This window comes from Hemitrygon akajei, chromosome 6, assembly GCF_048418815.1.
Source record: "Hemitrygon akajei chromosome 6, sHemAka1.3, whole genome shotgun sequence".
In the NCBI taxonomy this organism is placed as follows: Eukaryota; Metazoa; Chordata; class Chondrichthyes; order Myliobatiformes; family Dasyatidae; genus Hemitrygon; species Hemitrygon akajei.
This window is the reverse complement of record NC_133129.1, coordinates 22,343,501-22,367,707: the sequence shown is the minus strand read 5'-3', so window position 1 is coordinate 22,367,707 and position 24,207 is coordinate 22,343,501. Positions and strand designations below refer to the sequence as shown.

At 47.6% G+C, this 24,207-nt stretch overlaps 1 protein-coding gene across 1 annotated transcript in view; it reads right to left on the bottom strand.

The window, feature by feature from the left end:
- Positions 1-24,207, bottom strand: part of fbxo4 (F-box protein 4) — a 77,954-nt gene that overhangs the window by 43,782 nt on the left and 9,965 nt on the right. The window contains exons 5-6 of the mRNA XM_073047994.1: positions 14,568-14,758; positions 7,023-7,187 (exon numbers count right to left, since the gene is read on the bottom strand). Of these exons, the coding sequence (XP_072904095.1) occupies positions 7,023-7,103 (81 nt within the window). The 5' untranslated portion in view covers positions 7,104-7,187; positions 14,568-14,758. The remainder of the gene's footprint in view (positions 1-7,022; positions 7,188-14,567; positions 14,759-24,207) is intronic.

Below are 24,207 nucleotides of genomic sequence, written 5' to 3'. Positions count from 1 at the left end.
TTGAAAAGTTACAAAATCGCTTGAGCCCAAAACCACTAGTAATAGCTAAGAGATTTAGGTTTCACAAAAGCAACCAGTCAAAGATGAAAGCATTCCTGAATACATTACAGAACTGTGCAAACTTTCCCACTACTGTGACTTCGGAGATGGACTTTCTGATGCATTAAGGAACAGGCCTGTATGTGGCATGCATAGTCAAAGCACTCAAAAAAGGCTACTGTCAGAAAGAATCCTAACTTCAGAACAGGCATTGACCATTGAAATATCAATGGAGACAACAGCTTGAACCATGAAAGCAAAATGGCTACAAAGTGCTGGTAAATAGCATTAGTACGGAGGCCCAGTATAGGCACAATGGGCCAGTTTCTATGATGCAGACTAACATTCCTCTCTATGAAATGCAGCTGCATACTGTACTTTGAATTTTGTTCATAACTACCAAGATGAGATGTCGTCAAACTGAAGCAACTTTGAACTTTTTTAACCTTTGTACATTCTCTGTACTCCCATCTCTTCTCCTAAACTCAGAATGAGCCTTCCAGGGATTTGACCAGTCTGTGGCCTCTCAGACTTTGCACAGAGTGGACAACTTCCTTCTTGTGTATCTGTACTCTGTTCGTGTGATGACACATCAGACACCTGCAATGCTGTTTATGAACAGGAATCTGGGATCTTGCATAGACCTCCTGAAACCAGATCCGTAGAGGGAGGTAAACAATTCAACCAGTTGCCAAGTGAATCAGCAACTTTCTTCAAAGTTGGACAGGAAGTCCTAGTGTGTGATTACTGAGAAGACAAGTGGACACCTGGTAGAATAGCTACAAGAAGTGGATGTACTGTACAAGTTGTACAGAGTGGATGTTGGAGATCATACATGGAGACGCTCGTGGACCAGATTCTGGATACTCAGCTGAAGACCACACCTGAGTGAACTGCATCCAACAAGGGGGACACATTACAGCCAACGGACTTGCCTCTCAGTGATGATCACGTCACTGACAGCAACGTGACGCCGGCAGCAGAGAAAGTTGTCTTTGACACAACGCCTACCCAACCCGATGCCACTCCACACAGTTCCAGAGGCGTTGTCCTGAAAGAAGCAGAGCGCCACCCAACAGACTGAATCTTTAGTACAGGTATAGCGAAGTTAGTTATGTACCGTTATTTTGAAAAATCACTATTATTGTGCAAGCATGTTTATTTGAACACAGCCTGTTAAAGGAAAATTGAAAACTTTGTTACATATACAGTTTTATGTTACGCTAATCTAAAGGGGAGGAAGTGTAGTTACAAATCTATTTCTTTTAGCACAATGACTCCCCTTAGCACTGATTATTGACATAACTTACCCAGACATGTTGACATGTTGCTCTCTGCAAAATGAATATACATGTTAACTTCACCTCCAAGTGTGACCATTTATTTATTTGAGATGTAGTTTTACAGACACAGCATTTAATGTCATTTCCAGTACATGTGTAAAGGAGAATGAAGTAATTGTTACCCGGATACGATGCAGCACAAAAAAAAAACACAATAAGATAAAGAACTCAAAAATTAAAAAAATCATGATAAATACAAATACAGGTTGATAGGGTGGCTAAGAAGACATATGGCATGCTTGCCTTTATTAACCAAAGCACTGAGTTCAAAAGTCAGAAAGTTACGTTGCAGCTTTATAAAACTCTATTTAGGTTGTGACAGTCCTGCCTGCTCCATTATAGGGAGGATGTTAAGACTTTGGAGAGGGTGCAGAAGAGGTTTACCAGGACGCTGCCTGGATTACTAGGCTTGTGCTGTAACTAGAGGTTGGACAAACTTGGAGTGTTTTCTCTGGAGGAGTGGAGGCTGAGGTTTATAAGTTTATGAGTATAGATAGACGGATGGACAATATCTTTTTCCAACACCAGAGGGCATACATCTAAGGTGATAGTGCGTAATATCAAAGTAGATGTGAGGGGCAGGTTCTTTTACACGGAGAATGGTGGGTGTCTGGAATGCACTGCCTGTGGTGGTGGTAGAGACGGTAACATTAGAGACGTTTAGATGGGCACGTGAATGTGAGGGATATGGACACTGGGTAGGCAGAAGAGATAAATTGTCCATCTGATTACTCATTCGGTTGGTTCGGCTCAATGTTGTGCTGTATCGCTCTCTGTTTTATGTTCACGTCCTCGCTCTGTAACAGCAGTCCCGTGAGTCCCTGCTCTCTCACCATGGAGTCAGTGAACTAGCAATACAGAACCAACTCTGGCCCTGTGAGAAGAGGCGGGGGCTGGTGGTAGATGTTCGTGCGTCTACAGGGATCGGTGTTTGTTCCTCTTTGTGATACATTTTATTGACTCAAAGATTAGTTTTTATTTGCTCAATAGGTACATTTAATATCAGAGAAATGTATACAATGTACATCCTGAAATTTTTTTGTCACATGTACATCAAAATATTGAAACATACAGTGGAATGCGTACCAACACAATCAGAGGATGTGCAGGGGGCACCCCGCTAGTGTCACCATGTTACCAGCGTCATCTCGGCAACCACAGCTTACTAACTCTAACCCGTACTCGATGGAATGTGGGAGCAGAGTGGAGCACCCGGAGGAAATCCACGCGGCCGTGGGGAGAACGTACAGACTCCTCACAGACAGCAGCAGGAATTGAACCCTGATGGCTGATGCTGTGAAGCGTTATGCTAACCACGATGCTGCTGTGCCACCTTGACCTATGTGCAGATGTAGCAGGCGTGATTGATAAGGATGTAGATGACAGAGAAGTTGGTGGTGTTGTGGATAGTGAGGAAGTTTGGCTGAGGCTGAAGCGTGATGCAGATCAGATGGGAAGATGGGCAGATGGAATTTAATCCTGACAGCAGTGAGGTGATGGATTTTCAGAAGTCAAGTACACGAGTGATTGGACAAAAACAGTAAGTGGTAAGGAATGGTGACGGACAGAGAGAGTTCACAAGAAAAAATCTGCAGATGCAGGGAATCCGAGCAACACAACGCCGGAGGAACTCAGCAGGCCAGGCAGCATCGAGGAAAAGAGTACAGTCAGTGTTTGGGGCCATAAAGAGTTCAGGTCACCTCTTTACAGAGCTGTAGGAGAGTGTAGAGGGAGTTATGAGGACATTCATTTTCCTTTTATCCGAGAGTTTCTTAGATGTCCCTTATGCATCTGCCTTTATCACCACATACCCACCACTCTCTGTGTCAAAATCTTGCCTTTGACATCCCCCCATTCATTTCTCCAGTCACCTTAAAATTACGCCACCTTGTATTAGGCATTTCTTCTCTGGAAAAATGTCTCTGGCTGTGCACTCTATCTATGCCTCTTATCATCTTGTACACCTCTATCAAGTCACCTCTCATCCTTCTTCACTCCAAAGGGAAAAGCCCAAGCTCACTCAGCCAATCCTCATAAGACATGCTCTCTAATCCAGGAAGCATCCTGGTAAATCTCTGCACCCTCTCTAAAGCTTCCACATCCTCCCTATAATGAAGTGACCAGAACTGAACTCAATACTGTACAATCTATCCTTGCATTCAGATAGGTGGTAAAGCAGTTAGCAGATCTATTACAGACCCAGCCTTAGGATCAGGGTTCAATTCCCGGCACTGTCTGGAAGGAGTACCCGTGACCGCATGGGTTTCCTCTGGGTGCTGTGATTTCTTCCCACTGTTAGGTTTAGTGAGTTATGGCCATGCCATGTTAGCACCAGAAGCATGGCTACACTTGCAGGCTGTCCAGCACAATCCTCACTGATTTGATTTGGCACAAATGACACATTCAAATTTAATTGTCACTCAACCACACCTTGAATACAGCCAAGCAAAACAGTGTTACTCCAGGTGCAAGGTTCAAAACAACACCGACAATCAAGGCACATGTTGCACATATAAGTAAAATACAGTCACACAAAAATCAATATAGTCCAAAACCTTGAGTCTGTGAATGTTGCATCAATCTGCAGTTGACGACAATATGGCTTGTCTTCTGCTGAGCAAGCACTAGGGGGCAGCACCACCTCTGGCTGGACTCAGTGCTATACCATCTCAATGGAGTGCCCCAACTCCAATGCCTCTCTCCTACGAGGCTGTAAACAGGCGACCTGCGGCCTGAGGCCAATCCCCACTAGGCCAGAGGTCACACAGCTCAACCGCCGTTCACCAATAAATCAGTGATTCGGAATTGCAGCATTCCACATTAACAACGTCCAACAGGGTTTTGTGATCAGAAGGGAAGTGACTGAGACGATCAGTCGCTGTTAGGTTGCACACCGCTTTCACACACTGACTCCTCCAACGCCTCTCTGTGGCAGGCAGCATCGCGGTCCACACCGTCCAGCTCCTTCACTTTCTCCACCATTGAGAACTCACTGATGGGGTAGACCTGCAGTACTTTAAGTTCTTAATGCCCAGCAGGGTGATGCAATTGTAAAAAATATGTTTATGAAGGACAGTAACACCTTTGGTTGATCACGTAGAAGGCACTGCGACCAAGCACACCGCCATCTTACCGGAAGCCATTTTGCTGCATGTTTCAATGTCCATCTGAGAAATAAAGCTAATCTTTATCATTCCTCAATACCCATGGAGACTTGTTTTTTTCTTCAACATTTTCCTGTTCTTTCTCCTCTGCTATAACTTACTCTTTGTCCCATTGCAGATTTGCCCTCAGCTCCCTTCAAACAAACCTCCATACAAGGAGGTTGAACTTATTCCCGTTCAGGTACAGCTGCAGCCTTCTCAGAAGTGGTTCCAGAAATCTAAAGCCTTCCCTCCTACGTCATTGTATTGGTCACGCCGACAACGGCTTCTGGAGTCAACAGAGAGTTAAGTGCAGAAGCACAAGTTTTGCTGCCTAGCAACTCTTTGCTTCACAAAGGTCACTGGACCATGACCCTCTCCAGGGTGATCAGTGAACAGACAGGAAATTCAGGTCTTAATGTGTTAAACCTCTCAAAATTGCCACAACAATGATAGATTTTGTAGTATGTGATATTTTAATTGCATACCAAGTCACAATTAGCAAGCTGACTGGACCTTCACTACTATGGGATTGCTCAAACTCCCCGCAGGCAGAGATATTTAAATCCTCACTGGACACAAGCGAGCTGTCAGATGACTGGAGAAAAGCAAACGTGCTTCTTTTATTCGGAGACTTTCCCAGGGCAGAAATAGCTAATACAAGAGAGCAGATTGGAGGAATGTATTGAGGTGGATTTTTACACAGAGGGTGGTGGTACAGGCAGATACTTTATGGACATTTACAAAACTCTTAGCTGGACGCATGGATGAAAGAAAAATGGGATGGAAGGAATTGATTGATCTCAGAGTAGTTTAAAGGTTTGGCACAACATTGTGGGCCGAAGGGCCTGTATTGTGCGGTACTGTTCCATGTTAATTTCAAGAAGGATAACAGGGATAAATACAAATGAAAAGTCTGGAAATGAATAGAAACATTTGGAAAGACAGGGTGAATCTACGCTTGGAAGGGCAGGAACTGTCAGTGTGGTTTTGTTCAGGTAAGGACCAGTCTGACTAATCCGATTGGCCTTTCCAATAGTTTGGATGCAGCATCTTGGTTAGAATGGTCCTGTTTCTGTGCTGTATGACTTTACAAAAGAGTTAACAAAAGGACAGGACAGTTCATGTAGTCTACAAGGACAAGTAAAATCTTTGACGAGGTCCCTTGTGGGAACACACAAGAGACTAAAGGATCCAAAATAAGCCACATTTGGCTTGGCAATAGGGCTATCCTGGCGGTGAAAATGTTTTGCGACCATTGGGGGGCCACAGTGCTGGGGTTCTGACTGTTTGCTATATATGCTAACGGTTTAGGTGTGACTACAGGAGGTGGGTTTGCAGATGGCATGAAGGTTGGTGGAGTAGTTGATTGTGAGGACGCTGGTAAGAGGCTACAGGGCAATATTGATCAGTTGGTAAGATGGACAGAGCTGATTAGTCTGGGTTATGCCCTTTAAGGCTAGTACAGACTGTACACAGTGCATGATAGAGCCCCAGGGGTTATGGAGGAACAGAGGAACCTTAACGTGAAAGTCACAGGATTCCAATTCTGTTCCTGTGTCTTGTGGTCTGTGGAACCACTGTCACCCGACTCCAGAGATCAGGGTTCAATCCAAATCACAGGTGCAGTCTGCGTGGAGTTTGCACGCTCTCCCCTTAACCGCATGGGTTTCCCCACGTGCTGTCTGTGTGGAGTTTGCACGCTCTCCCTGTATCCGTATGGGTTTACCCCACGTGCTGTCTGTGTGGAGTTTGCACGCTCTCCCTGTAACCGTATGGGTTTACCCCACGTGCAGTCTGGTTTCCTCCAACATCCTAAAGGCGTGTGAGTTGGTCGGTTAATTGACCACTGTAAATTGCCCCTGCTATGTGAGTGAGGGGTAGAATTTGTGGGGATCCGATAGGAATGTGGGCTAGAAGCAAAATAAAAAGATTTGTGTAAGGTGGTTGATGGTCAGTACAGACTCAATGGACCGAGGCCTGATTCGTTGCTGTGTTTCTCTTTGACCGTAAGAAGTTTTGAAGTCAGCAGAGGGCGCCCCAGCATTGGTCAGCACACCAGCCTGACCACTGCCTGTCTAGAGTGTCCTCAGTTATGTGATCACCCAATTTACAGCAGTGACGTCCTCAAAGTTCAAAGTAAATTTATTATCAAAGTACATATATACATACCATATACCCTGAGATTTATTTTCTTGCAGGCATTTACAGGAAAAATAAAGAAATTCATAAACAACAACTGATGAACAACCAATGTGCAGATGATAAATAATACTGAAAACACGAGTTGTAAAGGGTCCTTGAACGTGAGCCTATAGGTCATAGAATCATTTCAGTGCTGTGGTGACTGAAGTTATCCACCCCGATTCAGGAGCCTGATGGTTGTAGGGTAATAACCGTTCCTGAACCTGGTGGTGCTAGGCCTAAGGCTTCTGTACCTCCTGACCAATGGTAGAAGTAAGAAGAGGGCATGGCCTGGATTGTGGGGGTGCCTTACCTGTGATCTGTGTGTGGGCTGTATCCACCACTTTCTGTCACCTTTTCCTTTCCTAAGGATTAGAGTTTCCAAGCAGGCCATTAGGCGTCAGAATCAGTCAGGTTTATCATCATCGGCATGCGTCATGAAAATTGTTAACTTAGCAGCAGAACTCCATGAGAGTATCTATAGAAAAAATAAATAAATCAATTACAGTAGGTACACAGTGCCTTTTAAAAGTATTCACCCCCCCCCCCAGAGGTTTTCATGTTTCATTGTTTTACAACATTGAATAACAGTGGATTTAATTTGGCTTTTTTGACACTGATCAACAGAAAAAGACTCGTATCAAAATGAAAACAGATCTCTACAAGTGATCTAAATTACTTACAAATATAAAACACAAAATAATTGATTGCACAAGTATCCCCCCTTTTTATATGACACGCCAAACCATCACTGCTGCAGCCAATTGGTTTCAGAAGTCACATAATTAGTTAAATGGAGGTCACCATGAGTGCAGTCAAGGTGTTTCGATTGATTATAGTAAAAATACACCTGTGTCTGGAAGGTCCAACCGCTGGTGAGTCAGTATCCTGGCAAAAACTACACCATCAAGACAAAAAAATACAAAAAATACTCCCAGCAGCTCTGTGAAAAGGTTATTGAAAAGCACAAGTCAGGAGATGGATACAAGAAAATTTCCAAGTCACTGAATATACGTTGGAGTACAGCTAAATCAATCATCAAGAAATGGAAAGAATATGGCACAGCTATAAGTCTACCTAGAGCAGGCCATCCTCAAAAACTGAGTGACCGTGCAAGAAGGGGACTAGTGAGGGAGGCCACCAAGAGACCCATGACAACTCTGGAGGAGTTACAAGCTTCAGAGGCTGAGATGGGAGAGACTGCACATAGAACAACTGTTGCCCGGGTGCTTCACCAGTCACAGCTTTATGGGAGATTGGCAAAAAGAAAGCCACTGTTGAAAAGAACTCATATGAAATCTTGACGAGAGTTTGCCAGAAGGCATGCGGGAGACCCTGAAGTCAGCTGGAAGAAGGCCAATAGACTAAATGCTATAATTGGCATAAACCAAACATTGCACTTAATCAAAAATGCACCATTCCCAACTGTGAAGCATGGTGGTGGCTGCATCGTGCTGTGGGGTGCTTCGCTGCAGTCAGCCCTAGAAGGCTTGTGAAGGTAGAGGGTAAAATGAATGCAGCAAAATACAGGGAAATCCTGGAGGAAAACCTGATACAGTCTGCAAGAGAACTGTGACTTGGGAGAAGATTTGTTTTCCAGCAAGACAATGACTCCAAGCATACAGCCAAAGCTACACAGCAATGGCTTAAAAACAATAAAGTTATTATCCTGGAATGGCCAAGTCAGAGTCCAGATCTCAATCCAATTGAGAATTTGTGGCTGGACATGAAAAGGGCTGTTCACTCACGATCACCATGCAATCTGACAGAGCTTGAGTAGTTTTGTAAAGCAGAATGGGGACAAATTGCAGTGTCCAGATGTGCAAAGCTGATAGAGACCCGTCCACACAGATTTAAGGCTGTAATTTGCTACCAAAGGTGCATCTACTAAATACTGACTTGGAGGGGGTGAATACTTATGTAATCAATCATTCTGTGTTTTATATTTGTGATTAATTTAGATCACTTTGCAGAGATCTGTTTTCACTTTGACAAAAAAGTCTTTCTGTCAATCAGTGTTTAAAAAAAAGCTGAATTAAATCCACTGTGATTCAATGTTGTAAAACAAAAAAACTTCCAAGGAGGATGAATGCATTTTACAGGCACTGTATGTGTATATTAAATAGTTAGATTGAAAATAGTGCAAAACAAAAGTAATACATATAAAAAAGTGAGGATTATTGTCCATTTAGGAATCGCATGGCAGGCGGGAGGAATCTGTTCCTCCCTGATAGTAACAATGAGAAGAGGGTATGCCCTGAGTGATGGGGGTCCTTAATGATTGATGTCACCTTTCTGAGGCACCGATCAGTCAGGATGCTCTCCTCTGTGCATCCATAGAAGATTGTCACAAAGTTCAAAGCAAATTTTATTACCAAAGTGAATATGTCACCATACACAACCCTGAGATTTATTTTCCTCTGGGCATATTCAGCAAATCTATAGAATAGTAGCTATAACAGGATCAATGAAAGACAAAACAAAGTTCAGGAGACAACAAACTGTGCAAATGCTAATATAAATAAATAGCAATGAAGAGATCGGTGGTTGTGGGAACATCTCAATGGATGGGCAAGTGAGTGCCGTTATCTCCTTTTGTTCAAGAGCCTGATGGTTGTGGGGTAGGAACTGTTCTGGAACCTGGTGGTGCAAGTCCTGAGGTTCTTGCACCTTCTACCTGATGGCAGTGAGAAGAGAACACGGTCTGGGTGGTGGCAACCTTTGATAATCGATGCTGCTTTCCTCCGACAGCGCTTCATGTAGATGTGCTCAACGATTGGGAGGGTTTTACTCGTGATCTGCTGGGCTGAATCCACTACTGTTTGTAGGGTTTTCCATTCAAGCCTATTGGTGTTTCCAAACCAGGCTGTGATGCAGCCAGTTAATACATTCTCCACTACACATCTATAGAAGTTTGTCAAAGGTTCAGGTGCCCTGCCATATCTCTGTGGACTCATAATGAATTAGAAGCACTGCTGTGCTTTCTTTGCAATTGCATTACGTGCCGGATCTATTTTGCTTTCTCTGAAATAGTAAAACCCAGGAATTTAAAGTTACTGACCCTCTCCACCTCTGCTTCTCCGATGATTACTGGCTCAGGGACCTCTGGTTTCCCTCTCCTGAAGTCTACAATCAGTTCCTTGGACTGACATAGAGGCTGTTGTTATGACACCACTCAGACAAATTTTCGATCTCCCTCCTGTATGTTGATTCATCACCACCTTTGATTCTGCCCACAACAGTGGTGTCATCAGCAAACTTGAATGTTGTATTAGAGTTGTGCTCAGCCACGCAGTCATGGGTGTAAAGCAAGTAGAGAAGGAGGCTGAGCACACAACCTTGTGTGCAACTGTGCTGACGGAGATTGTAGAGGAGATGATGTTGCTAATCCGAACTGACTGCGGTCTCCAAGTGAAGAAATTGAGGATCCAATTGCACAAGGTGGGATTGAGGCAAAGGTCTCGGAGCTTATTGATTAGTTTTAAGAGGATGATAGTATTGAATGCCAAGCTGTGGTCAATAAAGAGCACCCTGAGCTGTGAATCTCTGCTGTCCAGATGTGAAGAGCCAATGAGACGGCATCTGCTGTGGACCTGCTGCTCCGGGAGGAAAATTAGAATGGATCTAAGTCACCTCTCAGGCAGGAGCTGACATGTTTTGGTGACATGCTGAATGCATGCAAACTTCAAAGAAAGTGGACTTCTGGGTGATGATGCTAAAGTGACAAACCCTCTGATATATCCAAATCTCAAAGTTCAAAGCAAATTTTATTATCAAAGTACATATACGTTACCATACACAACCCTGAGATTCATTTTCTTGTGGGCATTCTCAGTAAGTCTACAGAATAGTAACTGTAACAGGATCAATGAAAGATTAACCAGAGTGCAGAAGACAACAAACTGTGCAAATGCAAATATAAATAAGTAGCAATAAATAATGAGATAAAAGTTCCTTAAAGTGAGATCTTTGGTATTAGGAACACTTCAATGATAAAGCAAGTGAAGTTGAGTGTGGTTATCCCCTTTTTTTCAAGAGCCTGATGGTTGGGGGGTAGTAACTGTTCTGGAACCTGGTGGTGTGAGTCCTGAGGCTCTTGTACCTTCTACCTGATGGCAGCTGCAAGAAGAGAGCATGGCCTGGGTGGTGGGAATCTCTGCGTTTCATGTGCTGAATGCTAGGGAACACTTTACTCACGATGTACTGGTGATGCCAAGGAACCCTCTCGACCTCTGTCCCCCCGATGAGGACTGGCTCTTCGACCTCCGGTTTCTTCATCCTGTAGTCGATAATCAGCTTTTTAGTTTTTCTCAGGCTAAGTGAGAGGTTGTAGTTGTGGCAGCCCTCAGCCAGAATTTCAATCTTTCTCCTGTATGCCTAAACTCGGAGCTTCCTGAAGTACATGTTGCCGCTGTGGAAGCCTAACTGGAACAGGGATTTCACACGCTGACATTGCACAGCGGGTGAGGAGGAGAGGCAGAACCCTCACCGATGAAAGAACTGGCGTACACTGGGTGCGGCCACACACCAGACCACGATGCAAACAGTCAGGACGCTTCCAACAGTACATCCGTACAAGCTTGTTGGACTGTTTGGTGACAAGTGAAGTACTTAACCCCCTAGGAAAGCAAAGGCACCAATATGCCCTCCCTGTGATCGCATCTATGTGCTGGGTCCAGGACTCCAGTGATGACGTACAAACTGCTGATGACACAAGTCAGGTTGCAAAAGTCGTGAAGGAGACATAAAGAGTCTGCAGAGAGATAGAGATAGGTTCAGTGAGAGGTCAAAAGGTGTTTAATGTGCGAAAATCATCTTTCTCATCACTATGAACCGTAGTGAGATCAGTGTGTCCTGGTTCATGACTTACGAAAGGCTGAATGACCTGGCAGGCTTCCAGTGAGATGGTGGTGTGCTCAGTCACAGCAGCCTCTCTGCATCCAAGCAAAGGTGTAATTGTTCATTCTTTATGTCTTTTCCACAATGACAAGAGATGACTAAAAGCTGAGACCATCGAGTTCTGCCCCGCTGGTGAGCTGCTTGATTGTGACGGAGCCGGAGCTGGGCATTGCAGTCAGTCTTGCCACTGGCTACTGGAAGGTGTCGGAGACAGTGCACAGCCCAACCACATGATTGTCTTTGACAAGTTTCAGGTGATCGCAAGACCTGTTGGACGTTGGCAATGAGAATACTGTAAGTCTGGCTCATTGGCGAGACCGCTGGCTGGTCTCAGTGTGGCGTAGACCAGGGGCCTTGTGCCACGGCGTTGCACGTTGCAGCTGCCCAGAGGAGAGACAGCAGTGCGATGAGCTTCCATGCTGGGTCGGGGACTGGCCCCTCCCAGTGGTGCTGTTCTCCAGTGTTTGCTCGGTAGACATTCCCTGCACTAGCATGCGATGATCTGACTGATGTGAGATGCCACATGGAATGCCAACAGTATCCCATGTACCATCAATGTGCACGACATGACACTCAGGGATAGGTTAGATTATATTTTTACTGTTGCCATAATTACATGTGCTGTGATTGCCTTGTGCTGGGTGTGACTGTTGGATCTGTGTTTTGCCCCTTGGCCCCGGAGGAACGCTGTTCCATTTGGTTGTATACATGATATGCAGGCGGGGTTGAATGACAACTAAACGTAAACTAAGTAAGTTCACGAGGTGTATTGACAAGGTGAAGTCTGAGGTTTCGGATCAGAGACGAAAGATTGAGAAGGGACATCAGGGGCAGCTCCTTCATGCAAAGGCTGGTGTGCATTTGGAATGAGCAGCCAGAAATAATGGTTGAGGTGGGCACCTTTTCAACATCTAAAAGCCATTTGGAAAAGTCATGGATTGGAGACGTTTTGAGGGCTGTTATCCAAATGCAGTCAGCACGGACGAGTTAGAAAGAAGGTTCTGTCTCCATGCAGTCGGGCTCTATGACACAAGCTAGGTGAGAACATTCTGGAGGGGCATAAGAAGTCTACAGAGGGATATAGATAGGTTCAATGTGAGGACAAAATGAGTATGACATGGGAAAAGCATATTTTATGGTTATGTATGTTATATACAGTAAATTACCAGGAAAGTTGATGAAGGCAAGTCAGTGGATGTTGTCTACCTGGACTTTAGCAAGAGCCTTGACAACCTACATGTGTGGTTGGTCATGAGGGCTCAGTCGTTTGGCATTCAAGATGAGGTAAATTGGGGTAAGTAGGTAAAAAACTTCCAGTTTAAGATGGTGCTATTGAAGGTGGGTGACAGCTTACTTGTAGTTTTCAAAGCGGGAAATACAACTAAATACTCTGTAAATAAAACTTTATGTGGAAGATTGTGGTAAATGATCACTACAAACAATGAAGAGGCAAGTGAAGAAGAGGCTGATCTGAGGGTTGAGGCGCGCAGGCGCAAGACCGAGTTGGAGTGAGGTTCGAGTGGCTGAAGCGAGGTTGAGGCTTGTTCAAGAGAGTGCGGTGCGAAGAAAAGTTGGAGCAGGGTTTTGGAGCCCGTCCACCTAAACTGGGAATGAGGTTGGATCCATCTAAGTGCCCGGCCAATTTGGAAAGGTCGAGTGGGGCCCAGCCGACCCCGGAGCATATGGCTGTGGCGGGCCCCGGGTCTGAGTGCAGGGGGCAACAACAGCAGGTTGTCAGGATTGGAGGGTCAGGGCCAACTCTGCTTCGCTCTCCTCAGCACTGTGTCATGCCCCAGCAGTTCTGGCTGCAAGCCTCGCAGCAATTTGCCCCGCTGTGTGTTTAACTGAGGCTTTGGGTTTACGGGTTGACTCAATTTTATTCTGAATGCTGCTGCTGTTTTCTGCATGATTTGTTTTTTTTTCTCTGTCTGCTCATTGGGTGTTGGTCCTTTTTTAAACTGAGTTCTTTTGCTCTCCTGTAGGCAGATGAATCTCAAGGTCGTATAATTTATACATCCTCAGATAATAAATGTTCTTTGAACTTTGAATTAGACTTTGGCTTCGTGGAAAAACCCAGGGAGTGGTAGCAGACGGTTGTCTCTCTGACTGGAGGCCTGTGACTAGTGGTGTGCCACAGAGATCAGTGCTGGAGCCATTGTTGTTTGTCATCTCTGTCAATGATCTGGATGATAAGGTGGTTAACAGGATCAGCAAATTTGTGGATGACACCAAGGGTGTAGGTGTAGTGGGCAGCAAGGGATCTGGACCAGCTGGAGAAATGGGCTGAAAAATGGCAGATGGAATTTCACACAGACAAGTGTTGCATTTTGGGAGGACCGACCATTGGCAAGGCGTAATTTGAAGTATTGTGTCCAGTTTTGGTTACCTACCAACAGGGAAGATGTAAATAAGATTGAAAGAGTACAAGAATGTTGCCAGGACGTGAGTTAGAGGGAAAGGTTGAATAGGTTGGGACTTTATTCCCAAGAATGTAGAAGATTGAGGGGAGATTTGTTAGAGATATACAAAATTCTGAGGGGTATAGATAGAGTAAATAAAAGCATGGCTTTTCCACTGAAGTTGGGTAAGACTAAAACTAGAGGCATGGGTTAAGGGTGAAAGGTGAAATGTTTAAGGAACTTCCTCATCAGAGGGTGGTGAGAGCGTGGAGTGAGATGCCTGTGCAAGTGTTGCACACAAGCTCATTTTCAACCTTTAGGAGAAATTTAGATCGCTACATGGATGGGAAGGGTGTGGAAGGCTATGGTCCAGGTGCAAGTCAATGGGAGAAGGTAGATTGGGCATGGACTAGATGGGTCGAATGGCCTTTCTCTGTGCTGTAGTGTTCTTTGACTGGAAATGTCATTAAACAATATTGAAGATAGAATCTTGAAATCTTCTTGCAATATAAACCAATATACTATTTGCCTGCTAAATCTGCAGACTTAGTCTTACTTACCCAGCCAGGGTAAGCCTCTGATCACCTTTCCTTTCCATACCATTTAAAACAAAACTCTGCTTCTGGGAGAGTAACAGCAGCACAAAAAGGCTGAAGGACAAAAAGATATCTCTGAGAGACTGAATTGCGACCAGTTGGTTGAACGACTTCCCATAACATTCCACAATTCAGCAGTTTATTGGGGCCATGTCCTGAAAAATCAAAGAAAAGCGAAAGTGAGGAGCTTTCTGGAGAGCACAACGTTTACTAATCCATTTCCAACTTCACATGCAACAGCAGCAAGTTTTCTTTTTTTAAACTTTAGGATGTGGGACTCCATTTGCCCCTTTCTCTCATTATATGTTATTTTACCCACTCTTTCTCTCTTTCTATCTCTCTCACATAAACTCTGTCTCTCTTTCTCTCTCTCTGTTTCTCCGGTCTCTGCCTGTGTCTTTTTTTCTTGCTCTCTGTCACTCTATCTCTCACACGCTCTATTCTTCTCCTCCTCTTTCTTTCCCTCTCCCTCTTTCTTTCCCTCACTCTCTCCCCTCCCTCCCTCTCCACCTCTCTCCCCCTCTCCCACCTCTTCCTCGCTTTCTCTCTCCCTCCCACCCTTCTCCCTCCTGCTCTCTCCCTCCCTGACCTTCTCTCTCTATCTCTCACTCCCTCTCCCTCCCCTTTGCCCTTTCCCTCCTCCCTTCCCCTCCCCTCTTCCCCACCCCCTCCTCTTCTTCCCCATTCCTCCCCCTTCTCCTCCTCCTCCCCCTCCTCTCCCCCTTCTCCTCCTCCCCTGCTCTGCCTTCCCCTTCCTTCCCCCTCCTCCCCCTGCCCTCCTCCCCCTGCCCTCCTCCCCCCCAACCTCTTGCCATTCTCCCGGTGATCTGGTCCCATTCTAATTCGGTGCAGTCAGCTGCTCCGTGTCACAAGGTTGGCTCGTGTGAGCTGCCTCAGTGAAGGGTGAGGAAGGTCATGTTTGCCTGGATCTGTCTAACAGTTTCAGGTGCGTGAAGTATTTGTGTGAGCTATTTGTCTGTATTCTTAGTGGCTGACTTGCTGTGGAATGCTGCCAGAGAGACTCAGAGTTTCCATGGTCCTTGGCTTTGTTCCCGCTGAAGCTCTGCAGAAGTGAAGAACACTGATGAACGGGCTGGTGGATAAAGAAAGCCCGTGTCCAGGGGGTGCACTCAAAATGATCAGCTGTTACCACTCCACATTTTGTTATGTTCATCTTCCCACATACTCAGTGTCCCTGCATGTAGTTTTCATTTATTTGTGTCTATGACCACAGGAGCAGAATTAGGCCATTCGGCCCATTGAGTCTATTCCACCATGGCTGATTTAGTATCCTTCCCAACCTCATGTTACTGCCTTCTTGCCATTATCTTTGACTAATGAAGAACCTATCAACCTCTCCTTTATAAATATACCCAATGACTTGGCCTCCACAGACATCTGTGCAATGAATTCCACAGACTCACCACCCTCTGGCTAAAGAAATTCCTTGTTATCTCTGTTCTAAATGGATGTCCACACTCTATAAACATGCACAAAAACAGCCACTCCCTTTGAAAACTCTGCATCTTTCTTTCCAGATTCAGATTTCCACATCAATACATACAGACCACCTCCAACAATCAACCCCACCCCACATCACTACACACACAACCCCGACCATTAACCCCCTCCACCCCACATCACTACATACAGAGCACCTCCAACAATCAACCCCACCCCACATCACTACACACACAACAACCCCGACCATTAACCCCCTCCACCCCACATCACTACATACAGAGCACCTCCAACAATCAACCCCACCCCACATCACTACACACACAACACCCCCGACCATTAACCCCCTCCACCCCACATCACTACACACACAACACCCCCGACCATTAACCCCCTCCACCCCACATCACTACATACAGAGCACCTCCAACAATCAACCCCACCCCACATCACTACATACACAACACCCCCGACCATTAACCCCCTCCACCCCACATCACTACATACAGAGCACCTCCAACAATCAACCCCACCCCACATCACTACATACAGAGCACCTCCAACAATCAACCCCACCCCACATCACTACACACACAACCCCGACCATTAACCCCCTCCACCCCACATCACTACACACACAACACCCCCGACCATTAACCCCACCCCACATCACTACACACACAACACCCCCGACCATTAACCCCCTCCACCCCACATCACTACATACAGAGCACCTCCAACAATCAACCCCACCCCACATCACTACACACACAACCCCGACCATTAACCCCCTCCACCCCACATCACTACACACACAACACCCCCGACCATTAACCCCACCCCACATCACTACACACACAACACCCCCGACCATTAACCCCCTCCACCCCACATCACTACATACAGAGCACCTCCAACAATCAACCCCACCCCACATCACTACACACACAACACCCCCGACCATTAACCCCCTCCACCCCACATCACTACATACAGAGCACCTCCAACAATCAGCCCCACCCCACATCACTACACACACAACAACTCCGACCATTAACCCCCTCCACCCCACATCACTACATACAGAGCACCTCCAACAATCAACCCCACCCCACATCACTACACACACAACACCCCCGACCATTAACCCCCTCCACCCCACATCACTACATACAGAGCACCTCCAACAATCAACCCCACCCCACATCACTACACACACAACACCCCCGACCATTAACCCCCTCCACCCCACATCACTACATACAGAGCACCTACAACAATCAACCCCACCCCACATCACTACACACACAACACCCCCGACCATTAACCCCCTCCACCCCACATCACTACATACAGAGCACCTCCAACAATCAACCCCACCCCACATCACTACACACACAACACCCCCGACCATTAACCCCCTCCACCCCACATCACTACATACAGAGCACCTCCAACAATCAACCCCACCCCACATCACTACACACACAACACCCCCGACCATTAACCCCCTCCACCCCACATCACTACATACAGAGCACCTACAACAATCAACCCCACCCCACATCACTACACACACAACACCCCCGACCATTAACCCCCTCCACCCCACATCACTACATACAGAGCACCTCCAACAATCAACCCCACCCCACATCACTACACACACAACACCCCCAACCATTAACCCCCTCCACCCCACATCACTACATACAGAGCACCTCCAACAATCAGCCCCACCCCACATCACTACACACACAACAACTCTGACCATTAACCCCCTCCACCCCACATCACTACATACAGAGCACCTCCAACAATCAACCCCACCCCACATCACTACACACACAACACCCCCGACCATTAACCCCCTCCACCCCACATCACTACATACAGAGCACCTCCAACAATCAACCCCACCCCACATCACTACACACACAACACCCCCGACCATTAACCCCCTCCAACCCACATCACTACATACAGAGCACCTCCAACAATCAACCCCACCCCACATCACTACACACACAACACCCCCGACCATTAACCCCCTCCACCCCACATCACTACATACAGAGCACCTCCAACAATCAACCCCACCCCACATCACTACACACACAACACCCCCGACCATTAACCCCCTCCACCCCACATCACTACACACACAACACCCCCGACCATTAACCCCCTCCACCCCACATCACTACATACAGAGCACCTCCAACAATCAACCCCACCCCACATCACTACACACACAACACCCCCGACCATTAACCCCCTCCACCCCACATCACTACACACACAACACCCCCGACCATTAACCCCCTCCACCCCACATCACTACACACACAACACCCCTGACCATTAACCCCCTCCACCCCACATCACTACACACACAGCACCCCCGACCATTAACCCCCTCCACCCCACATCACTACACACACAACACCCCTGACCATTAACCCCCTCCACCCCACATCACTACACACACAGCACCCCCGACCATTAACCCCCTCCACCCCACATCACTACATACAGAGCACCTCCAACAATCAACCCCACCCCACATCACTACACACACAACACCCCCGACCATTAACCCCCTCCACCCCACATCACTACATACAGAGCACCTCCAACAATCAACCCCACACCACATCACTACACACACAACATCCCCGACCATTAACCCCCTCCACCCCACATCATTACACACACAACACCCCCGACCATTAACCCCCTCCACCCCACATCACTACACACACAACACCCCCGACCATTAACCCCCTCCACCCCACATCACTACACACACAACACCCCCGACCATTAACCCCCTCCACCCCACATCACTACACACACAACACCCCCGACACCCACATCACTACACACACAACATCCCCGACCATTAACCCCCTCCACCCCACATCACTACACACACAACACCCCCGACCATTAACCCCCTCCACCCCACATCACTACACACACAACACCTCCGACACCCACATCACTACACACACAACATCCCCGACCATTAACCCCCTCCACCCCACATCACTACATACAGAGCACCTCCAACAATCAACCCCACCCCACATCACTACACACACAACTCTGACCATTAACCCCCTCCACCCCACATCACTACATACAGAGCACTTCCAACAATCAACCCCACACCACATCACTACACACACAACATCCCCGACCATTAACCCCCTCCACCCCACATCATTACACACACAACACCCCCGACCATTAACCCCCTCCACCCCACATCACTACATACAGGGCACCTCCAACAATCAACCCCACACCACATCACTACACACACAACATCCCCGACCATTAACCCCCTCCACCCCACATCACTACATACAGAGCACCTCCAACAATCAACCCCACACCACATCACTACACACACAACATCCCCGACCATTAACCCCCTCCACCCCACATCATTACACACACAACACCCCCGACCATTAACCCCCTCCACCCCACATCACTACATACAGAGCACCTCCAACAATCAACCCCACCCCACATCACTACACACACAACACCCCCGACCATTAACCCCCTCCACCCCACATCACTACACACAACAACCCCGACCATTAACCCCCTCCACCCCCATCACTACACACACAACACCCCGACCATTAACCCCCTCCACCCTGCATCACTACACACACCACACCCCCAACCATTAACCCCCCCCACCACATCACTACATACAGAGCACCTCCGACGATCAACATAGAGAGAGAGAGAGAGGGGGGGAGAGGGAGGGAGAGAGGGGGAGAGAGAAAGAGAGGGGGAGAGAGGGGGAGAGAGGGAGGGAGAGAGGGAGAGAGCAGGGGAGAGAGGAGAGAGAGGGGGGAGAGTGAGAGAGGGAGAGAAAGAGAGGGGGAGAGGGAGGGAGAGAGCAGGGGAGAGAGGAGAGAGAGAGAGAGAGAGAGAAGACACTGACGCAGGTGAAAAGTTCAGTGACTTTAATGAGACCTGTTTTGGAACTTAAAGGGTTAGAAAAACAGTAAACGCTCAGCCAACAGGGCCGTTATCTAAAATTCTCAGACTGAAAGTTAAGCACCAACACTGGAAGCAATAATGAAATACTAAATGAATACCACTCCTTTACAGCGTCAGTCAAAGCGTTAACCCTTTTACCCAGACAAGTACGAAGGTAAGCAGAGAAGTTAAATGTTGCTGAGCTTTTGGTCAAGTTCGACAAGACTGGAAGGAAAAGACGGGAGATAAATACCAGCACAATAAAGCAGTGATTAGCTGGAACGTGCATACTCATGAGCACAATTGTCGAATCTGGTACCGATCCCACCCGTGGGGGCATATAGAGTCCCCAGTTGTGACTGAGCCCCCCTCCTTTGGTGCAACTCCTGAGGCACCACAGACCTGTGCACAGAAGTCCCAGATGAGAAATTTTGCTGGGATGTCATCGGCCATCACTCCAAATGTTCCTCAGGACCACACCCCTCCCAATCCACAAGGTACTGGACCTTGCCCCACACCCGGTAGGGCTCGAGTCCGACTGTTGAGTGGCCCTCACCTTCACCCCTGCTCCCCAAATTATTGGAGCAGCAATGCACGAGCAAGCAAGAAGGGGCTCTGGATCGGCGTTGTCCTCAGGTCTGTCGAACTGCCGGGAGAGAGCGTCGGCTTTGGGGTTTTTGCTGCCAGGATGATAGGTGAGGATGAAATTAAATCGAGTGCAGAAGAGAGCCCAACAGGCTTAATGGGAATTGAGTCTCTTAGTGTCACGAATGTAGCAGAGGTTCTTGTGGGAATGCTCTGCCCCCTCCAGTCTGTCGCTGTTCTTCCAGGGCCCCCTTGAGAGCAAGAGGTTCTCGCTGCGGACATCGCAGTTACTCTCGGCTGGAGTCAGGCTATGGAAAGGAAGGCACAAAGGTGTAGCCGGCTATACACAGAGGAGTACGGCTCCTATGCTGACCTCTGAAGCACCCACCTCGACAATGAATGGCCAGGGTGCTGCATCACTGGGACAGTGGTGAAGCATGGCTTTAGCTCCAAGAACGCTCTATCTGCTCTGTTTCTCCAATGGAATCCTGCAGAGGTCTTCCTGGAGAGTCCATTTACGGGGGCCACAGTCGAGCTGGAATTTTGGATGAAGTGGAGATAAAAGTTCACAAATCCCATGAAGCACTGCACCTGTTTGGGCAGCTCTGGCCAAGTGAACTTAACCTGGGTCCATTTCAACACTGGATGGGGGAAGTATACAGCCCAAAGACCCACATGGTCCTTATGGAACTGACTCTTCTCTGGCTTTGCATTTGGGTGATTGTTGAGGAGCCTGTTGGACGTGTTCCTGGTGTGAACGAGAACAGATCAGAATGTCATGCAAACACACAAAAACAAGCTGATTTAACATGTCTCTAGGCACGCCGTCATAGTGGAGGTGTTGCAAGTTGCCTTCCACTTGTCCTCTTCTCCGATATGAGACGATTATAAGCAGCACACAGATCTATCTTGGAAAATATGCTTCCCCCACCCCCCCCCCCCCAGACACGTTCGAGTACAGAGGCAAGCAGGAGAAGGGGGTAGCAGATCCTCACAGTGATATTGTTTAGGGGTTGATAATCAGTACTGGGGGGAAGGAGGGGGCAGATCCTCACAGTGATATTGTTTAGGGGTCGATAATCAGTACAGGGGGGAAGGAGGGGGCAGATCCTCACAGTGATATTGTTTAGGGGTTGATAATCAGTACACGGGGGAAGGGGGTAGCAGATCCTCACAGTGATATTGTTTAGGGGTTGATAATCAGTACTGGGGGAGAAGGAAGTGGCAGATCCTCACAGTGATATTGTTTAGGGGTTGATAATCAGTACGGGGGGAAGGAGGTGGCAGATCCTCACGGTAATATTGTTTAGGGGTCGATAATCAGTACTGTGGGGTAGGAGGTGGCAGATCCTCACAGTGATATTGTTTAGGGGTTGATAATCAGTACTGGGGGGAAGGAGGTGGCAGATCCTCACGGTAATATTGTTTAGGGGTCGATAATCAGTACTGGGGGGGAAGGAGGTGGCAGATCCTCACGGTAATATTGCTTAGGGGTCGATAATCAGTACAGGGGGGAAGGAGGTGGCAGATCCTCACAGTGATATTGTTTAGGGGTTGATAATCAGTACACGGGGGAAGGGGGTAGCAGATCCTCACAGTAATATTGTTTAGGGGTCGATAATCAGTACAGGGGGGAAGGAGGTGGCAGATCCTCACGGTGATATTGTTTAGGGGTTGATAATCAGTACAGGGGGGAAGGGGGTAGCAGATCCTCACAGTGATATTGTTTAGGGGTTGATAATCAGTACTGGGGGGGAAGGAGGTGGCAGATCCTCACGGTGATATTGTTTAGGGGTTGATAATCAGTACGGGGGGGAAGGAGGTGGCAGATCCTCACGGTGATATTGTTTAGGGGTTGATAATCAGTACGGGGGGAAGGAGGTGGCAGATCCTCACAGTGATATTGTTTAGGGGTTGATAATCAGTACTGGGGGGGAAGGAGGTGGCAGATCCTCACGGTGATATTGTTTAGGGGTTGATAATCAGTACGGGGGGGAAGGAGGTGGCAGATCCTCACAGTGATATTGTTTAGGGGTTGATAATCAGTACTGGGGGGAAGGAGGTGGCAGATCCTCACGGTGATATTGTTTAGGGGTTGATAATCAGTACTGGGGGGAAGGAGGTGGCAGATCCTCACGGTGATATTGTTTAGGGGTTGATAATCAGTACTGGGGGGAAGGAGGTGGCAGATCCTCACAGTGATATTGTTTAGGGGTTGATAATCAGTACTGGGGGGAAGGAGGTGGCAGATCCTCACGGTGATATTGTTTAGGGGTTGATAATCAGTACAGGGGGGAAGGAGGGGGCAGATCCTCACAGTGATATTGTTTAGGGGTCGATAAGATTGCTTCTTGCTCACACAAAAGCAGCCAGCTCCTGCTGGCGAGATCGACAGACGGATGAACCCCAAGGCCGATGGCTCCTCCGTGGCCATCAGTTCTGGATGGGAGAGAGTAACGAGCTGGCCCTAGGGGGACCAGTACCCGGTAAGAGGTCAATGGCACAGTCGTAGGGCTGGTGATGAGGCAGGGAGGTGGCCTTGATTTTACTGAAAACCGCAAGAGTATCTGCATTTTCAGCCAGGATGCCGGACAGGACCACAGCAGCAGGACAATATTTGCAGGCTGAAGCTTGAGCTGGACCCAGGCAAGTGGAGAGGACAGGCATGCTTCTTGGAGTGCTTTAAGGGAACAAACAATCGGTGGGTTATGTCGGGATGACCAGGGAGAAAGCACTGGTGAACCGAGGAGAGTTGTTCCCTGTGGTTACCTTCCAGCACCAGTCGGAAAAACTCGGTGGAAATATCGATCTGGCCATATTTCCATCCAGGGCCTTGACGCCGATCCTTCCTCTCAATTTTTGAGATGGATCTTCCCATCTTTGAGCCAGAGAGATGTCCTTGAGATTCCCAGCTGCCTCAGAGTCATCAAATGTCTGAGGGTCGTGGGTGTGAGACCCCCCCCCCCCATGACAAGCATCACACAAGTAGGGAAAGCTGATTGCAGGAGGGCTGACCTGTCAGGACTTCGCTTGCTGCTGACGGGGATCCTGGAAGTGTTCTGGATCGCCACAATGCAGGCAGGGACCTGTTCCCCTGCACTGATCTCATTCCTCATGCACCTCACTTGCAGAGGCTCCTCCACTGGCTGAGTGCTGGGTGATGAGGAAGAGGGTGAAGCCAGATGGTGATCCAAGGAGCAGAGAGCTTGAGTCACTCGTTCCCAGTGTCTCTCAGTCAGCCGGTCATCAGCTCGAATAGCCAGATTAATCCAGACTGCTCTGCTTGATGGACCCCTGCATTCAGTCTGCGCTGGAAGGCAGTGTTGAGGGACCTCTCGTTCCATCCCTTCACCTCCACAAACATGCGCAATTTAACTGCATAGTTCCTCACTGTCCCTCTACCTTGCTGCAGGTCAAGGAGTCAGTTGGCAGCCTCCTGGTGCCGTACTGGAAGGTCAAACACTCACCTAAACTTGGCAACAAAATGCTAAATCGACTGGGCTGTAGGGGATCCTTGCTCCAACTGAGCGTTAAACAGGCTGAATGG